The 17,381-nt window shown below is 37.2% G+C and overlaps 1 protein-coding gene across 1 annotated transcript in view; it reads left to right on the top strand.

The window, feature by feature from the left end:
- LOC124619330 (low-density lipoprotein receptor-related protein 1) overlaps positions 1 to 17,381 on the top strand; it is a 756,280-nt gene that overhangs the window by 450,875 nt on the left and 288,024 nt on the right. Inside the window, exons 16-18 of the mRNA XM_047145639.1 lie at positions 4 to 202; positions 4,949 to 5,224; positions 10,486 to 10,731. Of these exons, the coding sequence (XP_047001595.1) occupies positions 4 to 202; positions 4,949 to 5,224; positions 10,486 to 10,731 (721 nt within the window). The remainder of the gene's footprint in view (positions 1 to 3; positions 203 to 4,948; positions 5,225 to 10,485; positions 10,732 to 17,381) is intronic.

Genomic DNA, 17,381 nt, shown 5'->3' with positions numbered 1-17,381 from the left:
TAGGTTGTGCTCAACAAGAAAACTGATCCTGATTTAGACCGCCCATATGGGTTAGTGTATCATGATGGTGCACTTTATTGGTCTGAATTTCAGAGGGGCACTATACACCGACTGCGCATAGGGAATGGAACTTCAGAACTGTTAATTGATGAAGGAACAACATTATTTGAAGTTAAGGTGTACTCTAAGAATGCACAAGGTGGTGAGTGTTCCCACCATTTTAATTTCTTTTCTTTTTTTTTCATTTATTCATTTTAATGCAATTACTCTTTGGATGGTGTGACAGAGATCTGTCATAATGGTTTCATACCAGAGCTTAATATAATGTAATGAAAAAGGGAAAATGAAATCTGATAATGTATCAGACTGTTTCAGAGCAGCTTTAATAATTAAAGTTACAATACGCAATCCTGTCAGGAAATGAAACTAACAAGACAGGCAACACAGTCTCCAAGTAGTTTCAGCTACCTGTGTAGTTTCTTGTTTCATTAAAGCCATTTTCATACAGTCCTCAAAACTAAACAAAATAGTGATATAGTGTATGTCTCATTTTTGAACTGTTCTTCACATCCCCCCTCTTCTAATTACTGGCAGCCAATTAGGCTGGTCTTCATCTTAATGCCTTACTATGAACAGCACTAAACAGTAATAAATAAATGATCTCCTTCATATTGTGGTGTGGCCACACTACAGTGGCAATGCAATTACTTTCGTTGTTGCCTGCATCAGCACTTTGAAAAGGTTGGCAACATATGTGGCCCCTCTGCTGTGCCTAACCAAACTTCGTCTCCTCTCCTTCTTTCCCTGTTGCTCTCCTTCTGTGCACAGAGGCACCTTTCAATGTGATGTGCACTGTAGTTAAGTCTGATACAGTATGCGTGTATGTGTATAATTGTACAGGTACTACTCTCCTTTCTTTACTTAGGCTCCCTAGTTTTTTCTTTTCAAAGTTTCCAGGTAGCTATGCAGTCTTATTCTCTTTTATAATATGCTATCCAATACATGTGAATTAGAAGTTTACTTCATTGTTGTCCGTAGATATTGCTACTTGATACCGAAGTGTCACTCTTAAGATAGTACGAAGCAAACACTGTACTCACCATTTAAATTTACTACCTCATTCAAAGAATTTTTACTGTTAATGAAATTTTAATAGGAAGAAAAGGGAGAGAATTTTACACAGTTATACGAAAAGTGTACAGGTATGTCACAATACCTAACATTTAGCGAAGTGGCATGTCAGAAGGAGAAACATTAGATACAGGCTTTCTGCCATATACATCCCAAGGTGACAGACAAAGTTGGCCATGAATTGCACAAATGCAGCATAAAGACTGTTTACAAACCAGCCAAGAAGATCAAAGTGTGTCTCAGATCAGCAAATGTCAAAAGGGCCCATTTGTATTGTCGGGAATCTGTCTGTGTATCATCACCATTTAGTTTGATTTCCTATTGCAGAGGATGTCTTCAGATGATATTCTAATAGATACTTGAATTTTATGACATTAATTGCAGCTAACAAAGTTCAAATACATTACAGGTAAGAATAGCAAGAACACACACATTTTTATTAGTAACTATATAATTGCCACTACAACAGGGCCTCATCTGAATGCTGTCTTAGATAGTCAGGTTGAGCCAAATATTGTTCTGTAACTAATTCAGTAGGTGCTTTAGCATTACTTGCTTTATTTAACACCAAGCCAAGAGGTTATCTAATTTAAACCCTTCAGTTTATTCACTTATGTGAGAGCAAATTCAACAAGAAAACTCGATGACTCAAATTAGATATGTTGTGGCCTTTGATCTGAAATAAACAATTGATTTGTTCACTGAAAATACTCCAAGATACAATTTGATTAGACTTGGTGGACTTTAAGATAATCAAATTACATTGTATTGCTGTGGCCTTTGCAAGTTAGGCAACACAGTGAGACTTGGCAAGAACTGATGGACAACTTTTGGGCATTTTCTATCAATTCCATGGCAGCATGCATCAAGATGATTGGGATGAGATCAACGGCATCACTCGCAGGAGCATGCAGGATAAACTTGATTGCTGCATCGAGAGACAGAAAAAAATATGAAAGATGCAGTAAGCAGATTGACAAGTTGATTCCTGACATGTCACACACAATGCAAGTGACCAGTGACCTCAAAGGAATCTCTGTCCAAAAAGGAGGGAATGTCACTTCATCCCTAGAACTTTTAATTGGAGAGGATGTCATTGCTAACACCAAAGGGGTCATCTTGACCCTGCGTTGTGAAAAAGCTGAGGAAATATGCACTGAAAGCGGCAGGATACTACATAGAGCAAAGCCACCATCTTGCAACTTGAAAAAAGAAGAGTTAAAAGCTACCAAGAGCCTTAACTTAGAGAAAAGCATATATTGATACTCTCTGTCAACAAGGAAAATGTGACCATTGTAATAAAATCTGAAGGATGAAGACTGTGATACTTGCTCTATTAGATCTGATAATGTACTGAAAGCTAAGCTTGGATTTAGTGCATTGGATCACTTGGAATACAAATCGTTTAATCAAGGTATCTTCTTTGTTGGTGAATTTACAGATAAACCTGCACAACACATAAGCCATACTACTTTAGCTGTAAGGGTTATGAAAAATCTGTGAAGATCTTATACCATTAAGACAAATTGTAAGAGCCCCTACCTCAGTAATGTATAAACTGGCAAAACACTTGGCACCTCTGCTTCAGCTGCGCATGGGTAGCCCACTTAATCCAGTGGTTACCAATTTCTCTATGGAACATTTTGAAAGACAGGTGCTGGAAACCTAAGGTCTAGAACATGTATATTGGAGCCATGGTTAGGAACAGCTCTGTGACTTCCTATTATGTCTGAACAGTTTCATGCCAACTAAAATATACTATGGAGATAAAAAAGAACCAACAGATGCCCTTTGGTAGTTGCAAGGATTGGTGAGAACCTGGGACACATTTGTCGAAAACTGACAACCGAGTCTGAAAAGGAGAATGATTAATATGTTCACAACACATGCAACACAAACACGTGAACCCCAGTACTTCGAATGTGAGGTGCAACACCTGGAATGCACTCTGAGGAGCAGTGGGTACTGCAACTGCTGCATAATAAGTGTCACAATACCTAACATTTAGCAAAGTGCCATGTCAGAAGGAGAAACATTAGATACAGGCTTTCTGCCATATACATCCCAAGGTGACAGACAGAGTTGGCCATGAATTGCACAAACACAGCATAAAGACTGTTTACAAACCAGCCAAGAAGATCAAAGTGTGTCTCAGATCAGCAAATGTCGAAAGGACCCATTTGTATTGTCGGGAATCTGCCACATAATATGTAAATGTGGTAAACTGTATGTTAGGCTGAATGGATGATTCATCAATACCAAGATCACCAAATACAAATGGTATATTGCAGTTTGGACAGGAGGAGAAATCGGACTTGGCAGAGAGCATGCTTTGTGAGGCCAACCACATTATAAAATTCACCGACTCATAAGAGGTTCTCATTGTGGAGAAGAGCCACCACACTGGTTTGTTCAGGGAAGTCATAGAAATCCACAAACATGACAATAAATTCAACAAGGAAGAAGAAAGCCTCAAGCTAAACAGATCCTGGTTTCTCATGCTGCAGCAAACGACCGTTGCAGATAACAAGGGGAGAACCGCAGTGGTAATAACCAGGAAAAAGCCTTCAGATGTTCATGCATCAGTAAATGTAATGCTTGGCCAAGATCTCGTTTCCTGTCTGCTACAGATATAATGGGTGAACCTGTGCCAATCACTTGTGCTGGCAAAACATCAGGAAAATCATTAAACAAATGTCACCCAAAGAACTCAAGACAGAACCCAACAGGCAATATGTCAACAAGTCGGCTTGAAAGTTTCAATAATGGGTACAGAGTTCAGGTCACTGTAATCTGTGCTGATGTATCCTATATCTGAAGACAATAACTTAAGCCACAAAACTAAACCTAAGTACATGATCTAAATCCCAAAAGCTATATGTCACCAATGAAATATAAACACCAGTCATGAAAACCTACAATGGCTCATTTTCTGAGATCTGCAATCATATCTTTGGTAATGTTCTATGGAACCTTTAGCAGGTACTAATTGGATTAAAATTACCAATAAATGGACTGCATACTTTTAATATTTGTACAACTGTCCAAGGGTTTCCTTTGTATCCTTTTCTTCCATTACCAGTGAAATTATTACGAGAATGTGCTCACATACCAGGTTGATGACGAAATGTTAGACATTGACAGTCATATTTAGTTTACAGTTATTTGGTAAATATTTGGTGTGCATTAATTTAACTCATACTTAAGATATTGTTTTGTTTCAACCAAGCCGGCCACGGTGGTCTAGCGGTTCTAGGCGCTCAGTCCGGAACCGCACGACTGCTAAGGTCGCAGGTTCGAATACTGCCTCGGGCATGGATGTGTGTGATGTCCTTAGGTTAGTTAGGTTTAAGTAGTTCTAAGTTCTAGGGGACTGATGACCACAGATGTTAAGTCCCATAGTGCTCAGAGCCATTTGAACCATTTTTTGTTTCAACCAAGTTTATAAATTCAGATGAAATAAAAATGCCTTCTGAAATTGAATAGATGAGTGTTGTGTAAGTGTCAGATTTGGTAGTGCAACTTCTGTGGAAAAACTTGTAATAATCAAAATAAGCATCATCCACTGAATAGTACTTGAGATTTTCTGCAGAGGAAAAAGTAACAATTGTATATTAATTCACCTTAAGCTTGATGGTAGTTCAAAGCCGTACTAGAAGTCTCAAAAGAAATGTATTATATTTAAGAAATTTGTAACTTATACCATTGAACTCACCAAGGAGAGATCTTTCGTCTGAAGAAAAAATGTAACTATTGAGCAACATTTAGCTAAGATGTGAATGTTCTTTAGTGTGGTAATGTGCATTACGTTTTACAGGGGACAATGAATGCTCCAGGAATCATGATCTTTGTCCTGAATTATGTCTGAGTCTCCCAGATGGCCACACTTGCTCATCACATGATGACCATCTTAAAATTGGAAGTGGGCAGGTCTCTGCCAACAGCTCTTCAATGTCTCCCTGTTTACCTGGTCAATTTCGCTGTGCTACACCCACAAACAAGGCCCTCTGCATTGACCAGCGATATGTTTGTGATGGAGATGCAGATTGTCAAGATGGTTCTGATGAGACTATTGGTCTTGGTTCTGGATGCAGTGAGTAGATTGTTTACTAGATGTTGACAGTCATGCACAAAAACAAGTTGAAGACAACATTCCTCATCTTGCTTGATGAAGAATCCTTGAGTCACACATTGTTCTCATGGCCGGCCGATGTGGCCGTGCGGTTCTAGGCGCTTCAGTCTGGAACCGCGTGACTGCTACGGTTGCAGGTTCGAATCCTGCCTCGGGCATGGATGTGTGTGATGTCCTTAGGTTAGTTAGGTTTAAGTAGTTCTAAGTTCTAGGGGACTGATGACCACAGATGTTAAGTCCCATAGTGCTCAGAGCCATTTGAACCATTGTTCTCATGTATGCTTGTTTTTATCTTAAAAGTTGACATTTGTCGTAAGGCACTATGCATGATCAGTGTGCAGCAGTAGGGGTACACATAGCTGACTGATTGTAAACTTGTACTACTCCAGCGTGTTATGAACCATTCCATCATTCATTAAATCCATGTATCCAACAATAGCACTCAGTTAACACACGTTATCCTTTAAAAAAAAAAAAATTACTGTGACTAAAATGGCATTTCATGTACTTTCAGGTGAGAATGAAATAAAACTTACTATATACTTCGTTTTTTTGTTTTATTTAGCCTTGAAATGTGTTAGCTAGTTTTGCCACTTTTGTATTAAGAGTCTTTCATTTTTTAAATGAAATTTTTATTTTCTTGCTGATGAAATCATCTTGTGCTTACGTCTAGGTGGCTGTGTTTTGATGAGTATCATTCTCATCATCTTCACTTCGTCAGAAGATGATGAGAATGTCACTTATCAAAACGTGAGAGAATTTGAACACAGCCACCTGGTTGGAAGCCTGAGAAGATTTCATCAGCAATATGTGCCACAAAAGCCTGCTTTCACTTTTATTTTTTTGGTAAAGCTTACTTTGTATTACTTTATTCCTTAATGTTTGTACTACAAAGAAAAAACTTCTAATAGTTCTTTTACTCAAAACCTGTGATGTGGTGCTATTTTGTTATTAAGAGCCTGTGTATCAGGCTGTTCCAAAGCTGCTGCATGGGAAACGGACACCCTTGAGACCCGAAAACATGCCCTCTGTCAGGCATGGCCTGTGGGCATGCACGTCAGCTGGAACAGCCTTCTGTGTATCATCGCTGTACTCCACTTTAGTTTCCAACCCAAGCTGGCCTAAATATTTCTTCACACTGTGTGTTTTCCAGAGTATAGAGGAGTAAATCAGAAGGAAAACACTGCATGATGTAACAAGTGTGGAGGCCCAATTTTCATGGAGCTTCTGCTTCTATAGGGATACAGTGACACTTGGGTGACAGCGGTAGGGGAACTTCCATTACATGCTCAGAAGTCTTTGTTTCCATTGTACTGCCACATCAGGTGTAACTGTCTTGAAATTTTTTTCTATGATTACATGAAGAATGGCACTTCATGATTTTCTTAACCACAAGATGAGTGATCTAGATACAAGAAAATAATCAACTTCACCAATATTTTTGAAGCAGATGAACATTCTTTATTTATGAGGTCATCAGTTAACATCTGAGAGGTGCAATTGACACATTTTTTTAATGTTCTTAACTGATTATGTCCAGCTCACCATCAATTCATTTGGTAATTATTCTCAGTCAGTTTGAATAATTGCATCAGCTTTTTTACAAAAATGTAAGGATCATCGTTTTTAAAGGATATAGAGACCATTCTCTCAAAACAAAAAACTGCTTTACTCAGTGACAGCAGCACTTTTTTCCACATTGTTGCTGCAGTATATCATCTTTAAATGTAAGGTTGGCTTTGATTTGATTTCCCCTTTCACCAAAAGAAATACAGCTGCAGCTATTGTTTGAAATTAATTTTATATATAATATCCATTGTGATACTATCGAAGATGGCATTTGTATGTCAAGGTTTGACACCATTATTATTTCTATAGCCAAATTGCTTTCATTGGCCTTCTTTATAGTAGCAGTGGCAGTAATTGTAGTAGTAGTAGTAGTAGTAGTAGTAGTAAGCAATTACTGAAAATCAGAATGTGAACTAGCTTATAAAGGAACCAGCTGTATGAAATGTGAATTCTTAACATTTTTTAGTGATATAGGACAAGCAATACCATTTCTCTGTTGATCCTAATAAAATCTGACAAAATGAAGTGTTGCTCAAATTTGCATTAGTATCTGATTGCAGTGAAAAGTAGCTGCAACTACAATATAGTAACACTTGAAAGATATTGCACCTATGAACCTCACTAATTATGTTGACTTCCAGGTAAAAATGCTTATTAATGTAAATTATTTTCATTCATAATTTTTCTTGGAAGTTACCCTCTGAAGTATCACAGCTACAGCTTGTCCCGCATAAAACCAGTACACCTAATGCACGAGAGTCAAGTAACAATGAACTAACTGAAAAAGAACAGATAATAATAGTGTTAAAAACATGTAGTTACCTCTTTATAAGAGATACTGGAGGTGGTGGCCATGGGCACCCTGGCATCGCTGACTTTGATGATGTTAGCAGCACCATGCTGTAATTCAGCAGGTGTGATGTTATTACGTTCTCTAGTAATGTTCTGTTTAAGATCTTCTGTTTTCTGTTTTGCGAGGGTTATCAGGATATACTTTGCTTTTTAGTGTACCCCATAAATAAAAATCACACAATATTAAGTCCAGGTAGTTGGGGGGTGGGGGTTAGAGGCCTTTACTGACAAGTCTGTCTTCAGGGAACATGTTGGTGATGTGGGCCATACTTTGGTAGAATGTGTGAGCAGTTGCTCCATGTTGTTGGAATACTGCATACAACTTCTCTGCAACTGTTAATTGTGAATAGAAAGAATCAAAGATCTCTAGATATCTGACCCTGTTAAAGGTGTAATTGAAAAATATGGGGCCAACAATGCACATAACAAACAATGTATCTTTTCTGAGTGGAGAGGTTCTTCATACAGAACATTTGGGTTCTCCTATGGCCAATATCTGCAATCCTCAGAGTATACATAACCTAACTAATGAAACTAGGCCTCAACTCACATGAAGTAGAGCAAAGGGTCCGATTTACTGCTGGTGGTTGATGATATTAACTGCCAATTACAATAATGAACTCTTTTTTTCCTGATCCTTAGATTTCAACTCTTGCACCACACCCACATGACAGTCTTTTAATTTCATATGTTTTAGTACATTATGCACGAGATACAACAACCTGCTGCGATAACCTTCTTATTGACTTGCTGCAGCTTCTCGTAATGTCCATGCAAATTATGTCTTTAGTTTCAGGGGTCCTTGCTGTCAGTCACCTATTCCTCTGCACACACTGAATGGATCATACAGCCCTCTATTTCTTGTTCAGATCTTGGTTAGTGCTGATCATTGGGGGTTTCCTACCACCATACGTCGCTAAAACGTTTCTTTACATTCCTTGATGGAGCCAACTTTCGAGACGGTGTTGCTCCTTGACAAGCAATTCGACTAGAGATGATAAACCACTATGTGAGTTGTACCAGTTCTATGTGGGACACTCTGCAGTATCAGTCAAGTACATGCAAAAGTGAACAGTAACTGCAGAATCACTTTGAATCACTTTGAAGGTTATTACATTCTTGTAATCAGTTTCCAAGACAGTTATCATCCAATGGTATGTTGGCCAGTTATAAAAACCCACTCCAGATAAATGTGATTCACGTTACCATTATATAAGATACACAACTAACATTTATGAAAATTTTGAGTTCTTATTTAGCATTTATTGTGAAGTTCTATGTTCTGCTGCAAGATTACAGCATGCATTATCCAGAAAGAGAGAACCCATGCAAATTCAAAACAAAATTAAAAATATCCCCATACAATTTATTTTATTATACAGTTTTGCATATTGAAAAACTATGTTGGTGACAACTATCATTGCTGATAGAACTCCATTAATATAGAACTTTAATAACTATTGCCCTTAGAGGATTATTAATGCACTCATGTATTCATTAAACAAGAAGAGTTATAATATACAGCAGATATTCAATATAACTGTGAAAGCAGTATTTATATTCTCAATAGAAGCTATTCTGCATGTTATATTATTTTTGCTCAAAATTGTTCTAAAAGAACAAATAGTGTTCCATAGATTAATGCTAGGTAATTGTTGACATGGTAGCTCTGATACCTATTCTCTTGTAAATTTGTATCTATCTCATTCCATGTCTCTAAAGGCTCTCAGTTGTGATTCAATATTTAAATGAATGAATGAACTGGTGCTAATTATCAACACAATGTAAATGTGGGAGCAAAACTTTTTAAGCAAACAGTTTCTTGTTGCCGATTGTCATCAGTAGACATGATATCTGATATCTGCAGCTTAAGAAATATGGAGTCCAAATTTTAGATTAAAGGGCATAAATGTTAGATTATATTTGACAAGAGTGAAGTAATGTGCAAACAACTTACTACTATAAAACTGAGCTCATGGTTGTCCAATGAAAAAAAATGTGTTGCAGAGCATAATGATAAAATATTATACAGAATTAAAATGGAAAACTGGTAGTTCACCAGTATGCCACAAAGTTCTCCACTTATACATTTGCAAATTTCGTGGATTTGAGGAAGTACTTCAGGGTATAGACCACCAGCACAGCTGAGTGCTTAACATATGTGATAGTTACATCAAAGAATTTGGTTCAGTCTTCACTATTCTAAGGATTTTTAATTGGTGAGACAACTGCAACGAGAGACACTCAGTCTCACCATAACAACTTAGGATGCACATGAAAGAAAGTAATAGTTCAAGTTTCAGAACCTGATACTAACAGCTGTGAGAGCAGTATATTAACCTCATATCCATCCAGAATACTTGACCAGAATGCCTTAGGCAGTTGTTGGAACTCTTGGGGCCTGCTCATGGAGCTTCATTACAATATGTTATTCATCATGTTATGGTGCGCTTGTAGCCGAGAAAAAAGAACCATATAAAAAAAAAATCAAACAAAAAGAGTTATGGTATTAGATAAGTGTGGGAAGTATTACCTTCTTCCTGGACTGAGTTTCTGATTATTCAATTCTCAGCATAGCTGTAGGCTATTTATTTTCATTTGTATCTAATTAACATTTTCCTTCATAAAGAACTGTGATTTACAGTGACTAAATTTTTTATTTAATTGGTGCTAAATATTGTCGAGTCAGAGATAATGTAACACATTGGTCTTTGTGCACAGTTGGTGAGAAAGCAGTTAACTTAGAATGTATCTAATAAAATTACATTAATTATTATCCAGTTGTAATATCATGTTGACAGAGAATACGCCATGCCGTGAGGATCAGTTTAGATGTGATGGGAACCGATGCATCACGAACCACTGGGTATGTGACGGTGACAGAGACTGTGCAGATGCCACAGATGAAGACCCAGAACGCTGTAAAAATAAAACTTGCAGCATTACTCAGTTCACCTGTAAAGTGTCTCGTCGCTGTATTCCAGCTGCCTGGTTCTGTGATCATGCTCATGACTGTGGGCCGGGAGATGACTCTGATGAACACTGTGGTTTGTCAAACTTTTTTTCATATTTTTCACTTTTTCATAATAGAGAATGCAATAATGAAAATTAAACTGTTAGAGGAAAAAGGTTCTTTATATCAGGTAGAACACGAGGTGAAATAAAAGCACTTTTGGTGTTGATGGTTCCTTCGTCAGGTGAAAGAGGACAATGTTTTGGATTAAGAGGGACTCTTTGTGTATTTTGTAATGACAATATTAGGAACTCAGAACAAACAATGGCAAAGAAAGAGCATAATTAACAACTGATGCAAGCAACAGATGAAAGAATAATTATCTGAAATCACATGCACTCTACTAACTGTTATCCTCCCCAACTCTACACAGCTTTTTGTTGCCCCAGTCAACCTTTGTAGCATCCTACTCAGATACTACACGTTTTCTCAACCAGTTTCCTTCCCACATCACTGTTTAAGGCATCATTTATCAAAAGAGGGTACACCCATAAGATGACTTATGTCATACATGAGCTGACATGGAGCCACTGTTCAGCTTTCTATGTCTTCATAATAACCATTAACTTATCAGCAAGGGTGTGAGGTCATGAAGTGTCTGCCTCAGAAGTGAGAATACATAATATCCTGCTCAGTTGCATTCTCTGAAAATGGCAATGACCAAGTATTCTTCAAATCCTTCTTTCCAGTGACAGATCATATTCAGGATGACGGTGTTTCAAAATCCTGTCCAACCATCCTGATTTAAGAAAGTTCCACAGTGGTTCCTTTCAAAGGACATGGTTGATTTTGTTCCCCAACTCCACCAGTCTGAGCTTGTTCACACTCCCTACAATAATAGTATCCAAAATTATCACTGACTGTAATTTGTTCTTTCCTGATTTTTTAATTTTTTTTTTCTAGTTGGCAATATTTGTTGGGTGTATATTTCATGTTCACCAAACATTCCCATGTTCTCTGACTAGCCTTATGGTTGTTTCTAACCCCCCAAATTTTCAATGTTCTTCTATTGTGAGCTTTCAGTTGTTGATTTTCACACTATTGTGTCCTGTTGTCTTTCTTTTATTGTATAACTTTATATGACTATCCTCTCAAACCAATGAATTGTCCCTTCAGTTTGTTATTTTCTTTTTCTAGATGTAAGAAACCTATTGTTCAAAAGATAAGATTTGTTATCTTTTGTTTGTGCCAGTTGCAGATTGGTAAATAGAAGCTTTTCTGTTTCATTTACGTCTTTATTTGTAAATTAAGTCTATGTTAAACATAATATTGTAATATTTATGAATATACTTAAACACTGTGAACACAAAAATAAGCATTTTCACCCCACCAGCTAACAGATCTAAAATAAGTAGGTATTAAATAACTTAAGTGCTCTTTCAAAGAAAATTGAAAGTGTTATTCTTTATTGTATATTCTTTAATGAAATTATAAGTACTTTTCTTACCCTTATTTATTAAAGAAGAAAGAGGTTCCTTCCACCTTTTTTTTATGGCATCAGACACACAAAATGACAAATATAAGCAGAAAGTATATTTAAATTAACTTATTTCTGTATCTGTGAATTTCAACAAACATAGCTGTGTAGTAATTAAATACAGTTTTGATTATGAAATAAATTTTTTCTAAGGAAGATATACAGGGTAGATATCCTAAACCTTGCGCCACAAATATTGCAGAAATGGAATGTGGTATTGATGTGTAGTTTTTGCAGAATGGATTGGTAGTCAGGGGCTAATGCTGATAGCTAACAAATAGATTGTAATAATACTAGAAAGTGTATGTTTTGTGCAAACATACACTTTTTTGAAAATGGAGCAAAGCCTGTTGACATTAACAAACTAAAAGTAGGGTAAATTAGAATGTCAGTGGTGATTGTTGCATGATTCTAGGGCAATTCATTTATGAGATATCATACTTTGCAAAGTTTCCAAATTGACACTCGTTTGTGCCATTTAGCCTGCATAGTTTCTAGGTTGACCTAGATTGACACTTGTTCGTGTCATTCAGCCAGCATGGTTCCTAGGTATGATGTTATGATTGCTTACAATGTGCTTCTGTGTTCTTAGACAGCATTGTGACTTGCTAGTCAGTTAGTGTGCGGCAGTCCAACAAGTTGTAGGTTGTGAGTGGACGATGGGGTTTACCAATGCACTATTGGTCTGCTGACAATCTCTGTTGGCTTCATCAGGTGGAACATCAATGTCCATGGAGCCTAGACATGTCGTGTTGGAATAGTGAACCTTCAGCTCATAGTCGTGTTTTTCATAGACAGAACACTGAACAAGCACAAGTATTGCAGCCTTCTAGCAGACCATCTTCCACAGATTCTAGAAAATGTACTTTTAGTCCATCAATGTCAATAGGCATTTTTTCATTTAAAAAGTGTATGTTTGGGCAAAATGTACGCTTTCTAAGTATTATTACATCTTGTTGATTGGCTAAGAGTAAGAGCCCCTGAGTACCAATCCATTATGCAAAAACTGCACAACAATCACAGTTTTTATTTGAATAATATTTATGGTGCAAGTCTTAGGTGATGCACCCTCTTTGTTTCTTTGTGGGATGTGGTATACATTGCATAAAATCTTCACTTTATTTGTTAAGTGTAATAGATACAACATAAGATGAATCATTGCTGCTGTTCTTCAAATCCCTCTTTTATGTTTTTATTAGAGTATTTTTAGTACACACTTTCTGCATTGTTGGAAACCCAATTAATTTTTGTTTGGTCGTTGGAAGTCTGCATAGAACATGATATTGATGATCATAATGATAGTTTTTATTTTAGACTACACAAGAAAACTGGGCTACTAGCACCCACTTGGGATGTTTGAGGGAGTTCTTCTGTGTTATTACAGTTAATAAGCTGCACATATAAATATTTACAGAGAACAGGCAGTGCTCAAGTGCTACTGGAAATTGTCAAAATATTCTGCTAGGTGGAGTTTCATTTGCTTTCTTTCAGTAAGATGTTTCTGCTTACATTGGAGTATTTAGATTACTATTTGGTAGTAATTTAAACTTAGCTATCTGGAAATGTATGAGGTCTGAAACTAAAATCATATTCAGATTATATCATTTGCCTCTATCAAAAGCCTCCACAGTTACATTCACAGATGTTGTGTAGAAAGAATGACTGTGAATACCCTCTGTGTAACCTCAAATTGCCATGAAATGACCATTATGGTTATCTAATCAGCCACATTGTGATCACAACACAGCAGTTAATAACATGGCAAGGATGAACAAAATATGAGAGTTACTCCCAAATACATTGCAGGATATTCTCAAATATTATGTTAGTTGCTGTTTTGTTGCCCCATATTTAAGGTATTCCAGGTCAGTGAGCGATGGGCGACAGAATCATATCTTTCACATAGAATCACAGAAAAATGCCACAATGAGATACCTGCAAAAAACTCAAAGGTTGTTAAATAAGGTCATTTTCTTGAATAATCCAGTATTCTGATTTATATGCTAATTTAGTCCTTTTTCTCACTCATTATTCTTTCATATTTCAGAAGCAAGGGAGACAGCGTGTCCCATTTTCAGCTATAATTATTTTTCACAAATATCGACATCTACAAGCTAATATTTCTGTTCAGGGGATTAACATGTGCTTCATCACCCAATCTGCTTCAGTTTTCACCTTATATGTTACAGATTTGTGAATGTCCCAAACAAGTTACCCAATGTATTTTTTAAAGCAGCTGTTTTTCATAAACTGATCTGTTTCATTTTAGACACTCTCTGTGTTACTATGTGATCATTGAAGCTTTTACAGCTGATGTTCCACCAGTGACACACTGCAAAATTTAATTATTATATTTTTTTAGTTAGTCTTAGTCTCACTTTCGTGTTTTGAAAAAAAAAAAAAAAAAAAAAAAAATGAATCCAGTAAAACGTACGCAATTGTTTGAAACACTAATGTTTGTGAAAATTGCAACATCAGGAAGAATGCCCATTATGAACACCAACAGGAAGGACGTGTAAATCAGCACACCAGTGAGAAGAGGCTACATTCCAGAGAGGAGACTCACCTATGTCCTCTGCTGTGTGACTGGAAACATCAGAGTTACAACAAACTGGATTAATGAAAAACCATAAAATTAATTGCAACTGTGAAAGCATGTGAAGGTTGTACACAACAGTGAATGGACACTGGATCAATTATTGTGTCCATAACTTGAGATTAAGAACATCTCATGACATAGACATGAACACAGATGTTTTGTACACAATATTTGCAAGGCACGGGAACACCAGTGTGGGTGTGGGCCCCTGTGGATTGACAGTTTGATGTCACTGCAGTGGACTGGGCAGGTAGCACACAAGGCAATTTGTCAGATCTGATTATAAAGAAACTACAAATACATCAGACTGAAATTAGCCTATGAATACCAAAGCAGTCATGCTGACTCCTGGCATGCATGCCCAGCTTTCATGTCATCCACGGAACATGTCTGGGATATAGTTGGTCGGGAACTTGTTTCTGTTTGTTCTCTGGCAACAATGTGGAAGGAGGTTTCCCCTGGAATGTATCCAAGTCTTCTTTTATTTATATTTATTTATGTATTTAGCAAGGTGAGGTCCTTCACACCCTCTCTTACATCAAACCAGATATTCTTATTGAATTATCATTACAATATGCATAAGCAGTAAGTGATTATAGATAAGAGCAATGAGTATGTGAAATTTCAGAAGTACGTTGTGTTAAGAAATTTTGTTATTACTTTCTTGCTTTATGTGAGTAATGAAATTCAACAGATATGTGTGGCAGTAGTACAAAGGGAAAGGAAATTTGTAAAAGAAGTTGGAAGAATAATATGGTGAGCTTAGCAGATGAGATGGAAGGAAGGAAACAGAAATAGATTGGGAAAAGAAAGCCATGGATAGTGTTAACAATGAGACAGAGAAACGGCTTCACTGTTGGACAGATGGGTCATTCCATGCCAAGTGGTCTAAACCTTCCCACCATCATGTCTCCAATTTTCTTCAAATTTTATCTGTAGCACTAGTCAAGTGCTAAATTAAGTTTCTCAAGATTTCAAGCCTCTAGCTGCAATACTTGCTGATCTACACCCCCTTGTCTGAAGGGTAGTAAGTTCGCATGCGCGCGACATCAGACAAAATGCCATTTTTGGGGTCTCATAAAATTGAAACCAATTCATAAGAATGGTTAGTAAGATGAGACCCTGTACAGTTTTTTGTGCTGATTCAAACGAAATTAATTATAAGATTACTGATGCAAAATCCGGTCAAACAAGTCGACTCAAAGTGTACCCCTAATTCTGTCGTGACTTAATGCGACAAATTTTGACCAATATTCAGACTGCAATAATTTCCTTGCAGATAAAGATATGGACTTGAACTTTTTACCAAGTCTTATCTTTGTGCTGGACATAATACAGCTGGATTTCCAACTACCCAGGCTTTATAGTCGCCTTGCAAAATCTCTTCAAATTTGGCAGTGTCAGCGCAAATGGCTTTATTTACCAAAGTTCAAAGCCCATTACTACAAAATAGTCAGCCTGGATTTAATTGTGAATAGTATCATCTGAAAGAGAAACTCTTGCTCTACAAGATGGATATATTTTTCTTTTGCAACGCTTCCATTAAGTGCTTATTTACTCAGGTCAAAGTATCTTATATTTTGTGTGCGCAGTGCCCTGCGTTGGTCCATGATGGCTGAGCCATTACTGGTTATCACAATAAAACCAGCATCCCCATCGCCATAGGGGCCACGCCCGATAGCCATGCAGTAACAGCCACGGGTGGGTATCTTTACTGCAGGTTCCCAAGCCTGATTACAGGGTGTCTTTACCACAGGATCCCAAGCCTGATTGTGGGTTTCTTTATGCAGGTTCCCAAGCCTGTCTTCCTCAGTTACTTCATCATTCTGGAAGCATCGTTGATTTGCAAGAGAATGCTTTCAGGAAAACTGTATTGCCGACCAGATGATGTCACTGATGGAGCTGGAATAACACCAATGATAAGTTGTTCTGGAATCCAGCAAGTATCACGTCTTAAGGGCCAATAAAATGAACTTGCAGGACCATGAGGATGCATAAAGCTTATGAAAGCATCTTTCTGTTCGACTGAGATTTCAACGATGTTTCCAATCCACCATTTCTTTTCATAAATGCAAGCAACATACTGCCCAGGCTGAAGATCCATGACTTGAACTACTACTTCAGCAGCACTAATTTTGGCCAAAAAAGATGTCGCATCATTAGAAACTCTACTGACCTTAATTGTCGTCATATCAATGGGCAAAAAATGGTGGTTTTCTCTTGTGCCAGCTAGAGTGTGCCCTTGCAGGAATCTTTCTTCTTGAGAAGCTTTTTCTTCTTCAACTTCCTCTTTGCTGATGAAAAAGAATTTGATTCCATTGATATTATCATTGCAGAAGTTGAAAAGATCTTTGGGTGTTAGAATCTGGTTTTCATATGGACGTTGCAAACTTGCTCTTGCTGCCAACCGTTTTGTTGTGCCTCCAATGCCATCACAAGGCGACTTTCCATGGCTTGTTCCAAAGAAATTCCATTCTGCTGTTATTTCAAAATCTTCTTTGTGATAGCATAAGTTGAGAAAATTCTTGAAATTCTTATATTGTGCAGCTGAACCATCACTGAAGTAGTGGATGTGGCTTATTTTGGAAAATTGCATCTTCAGGTAATT

Source organism: Schistocerca americana, chromosome 6 (assembly GCF_021461395.2).
Source record: "Schistocerca americana isolate TAMUIC-IGC-003095 chromosome 6, iqSchAmer2.1, whole genome shotgun sequence".
Classification (NCBI taxonomy): Eukaryota; Metazoa; Arthropoda; class Insecta; order Orthoptera; family Acrididae; genus Schistocerca; species Schistocerca americana.
The sequence above is the reverse complement of the archived record's forward strand: the minus strand, read 5'-3'. Positions and strand labels throughout refer to the sequence as shown.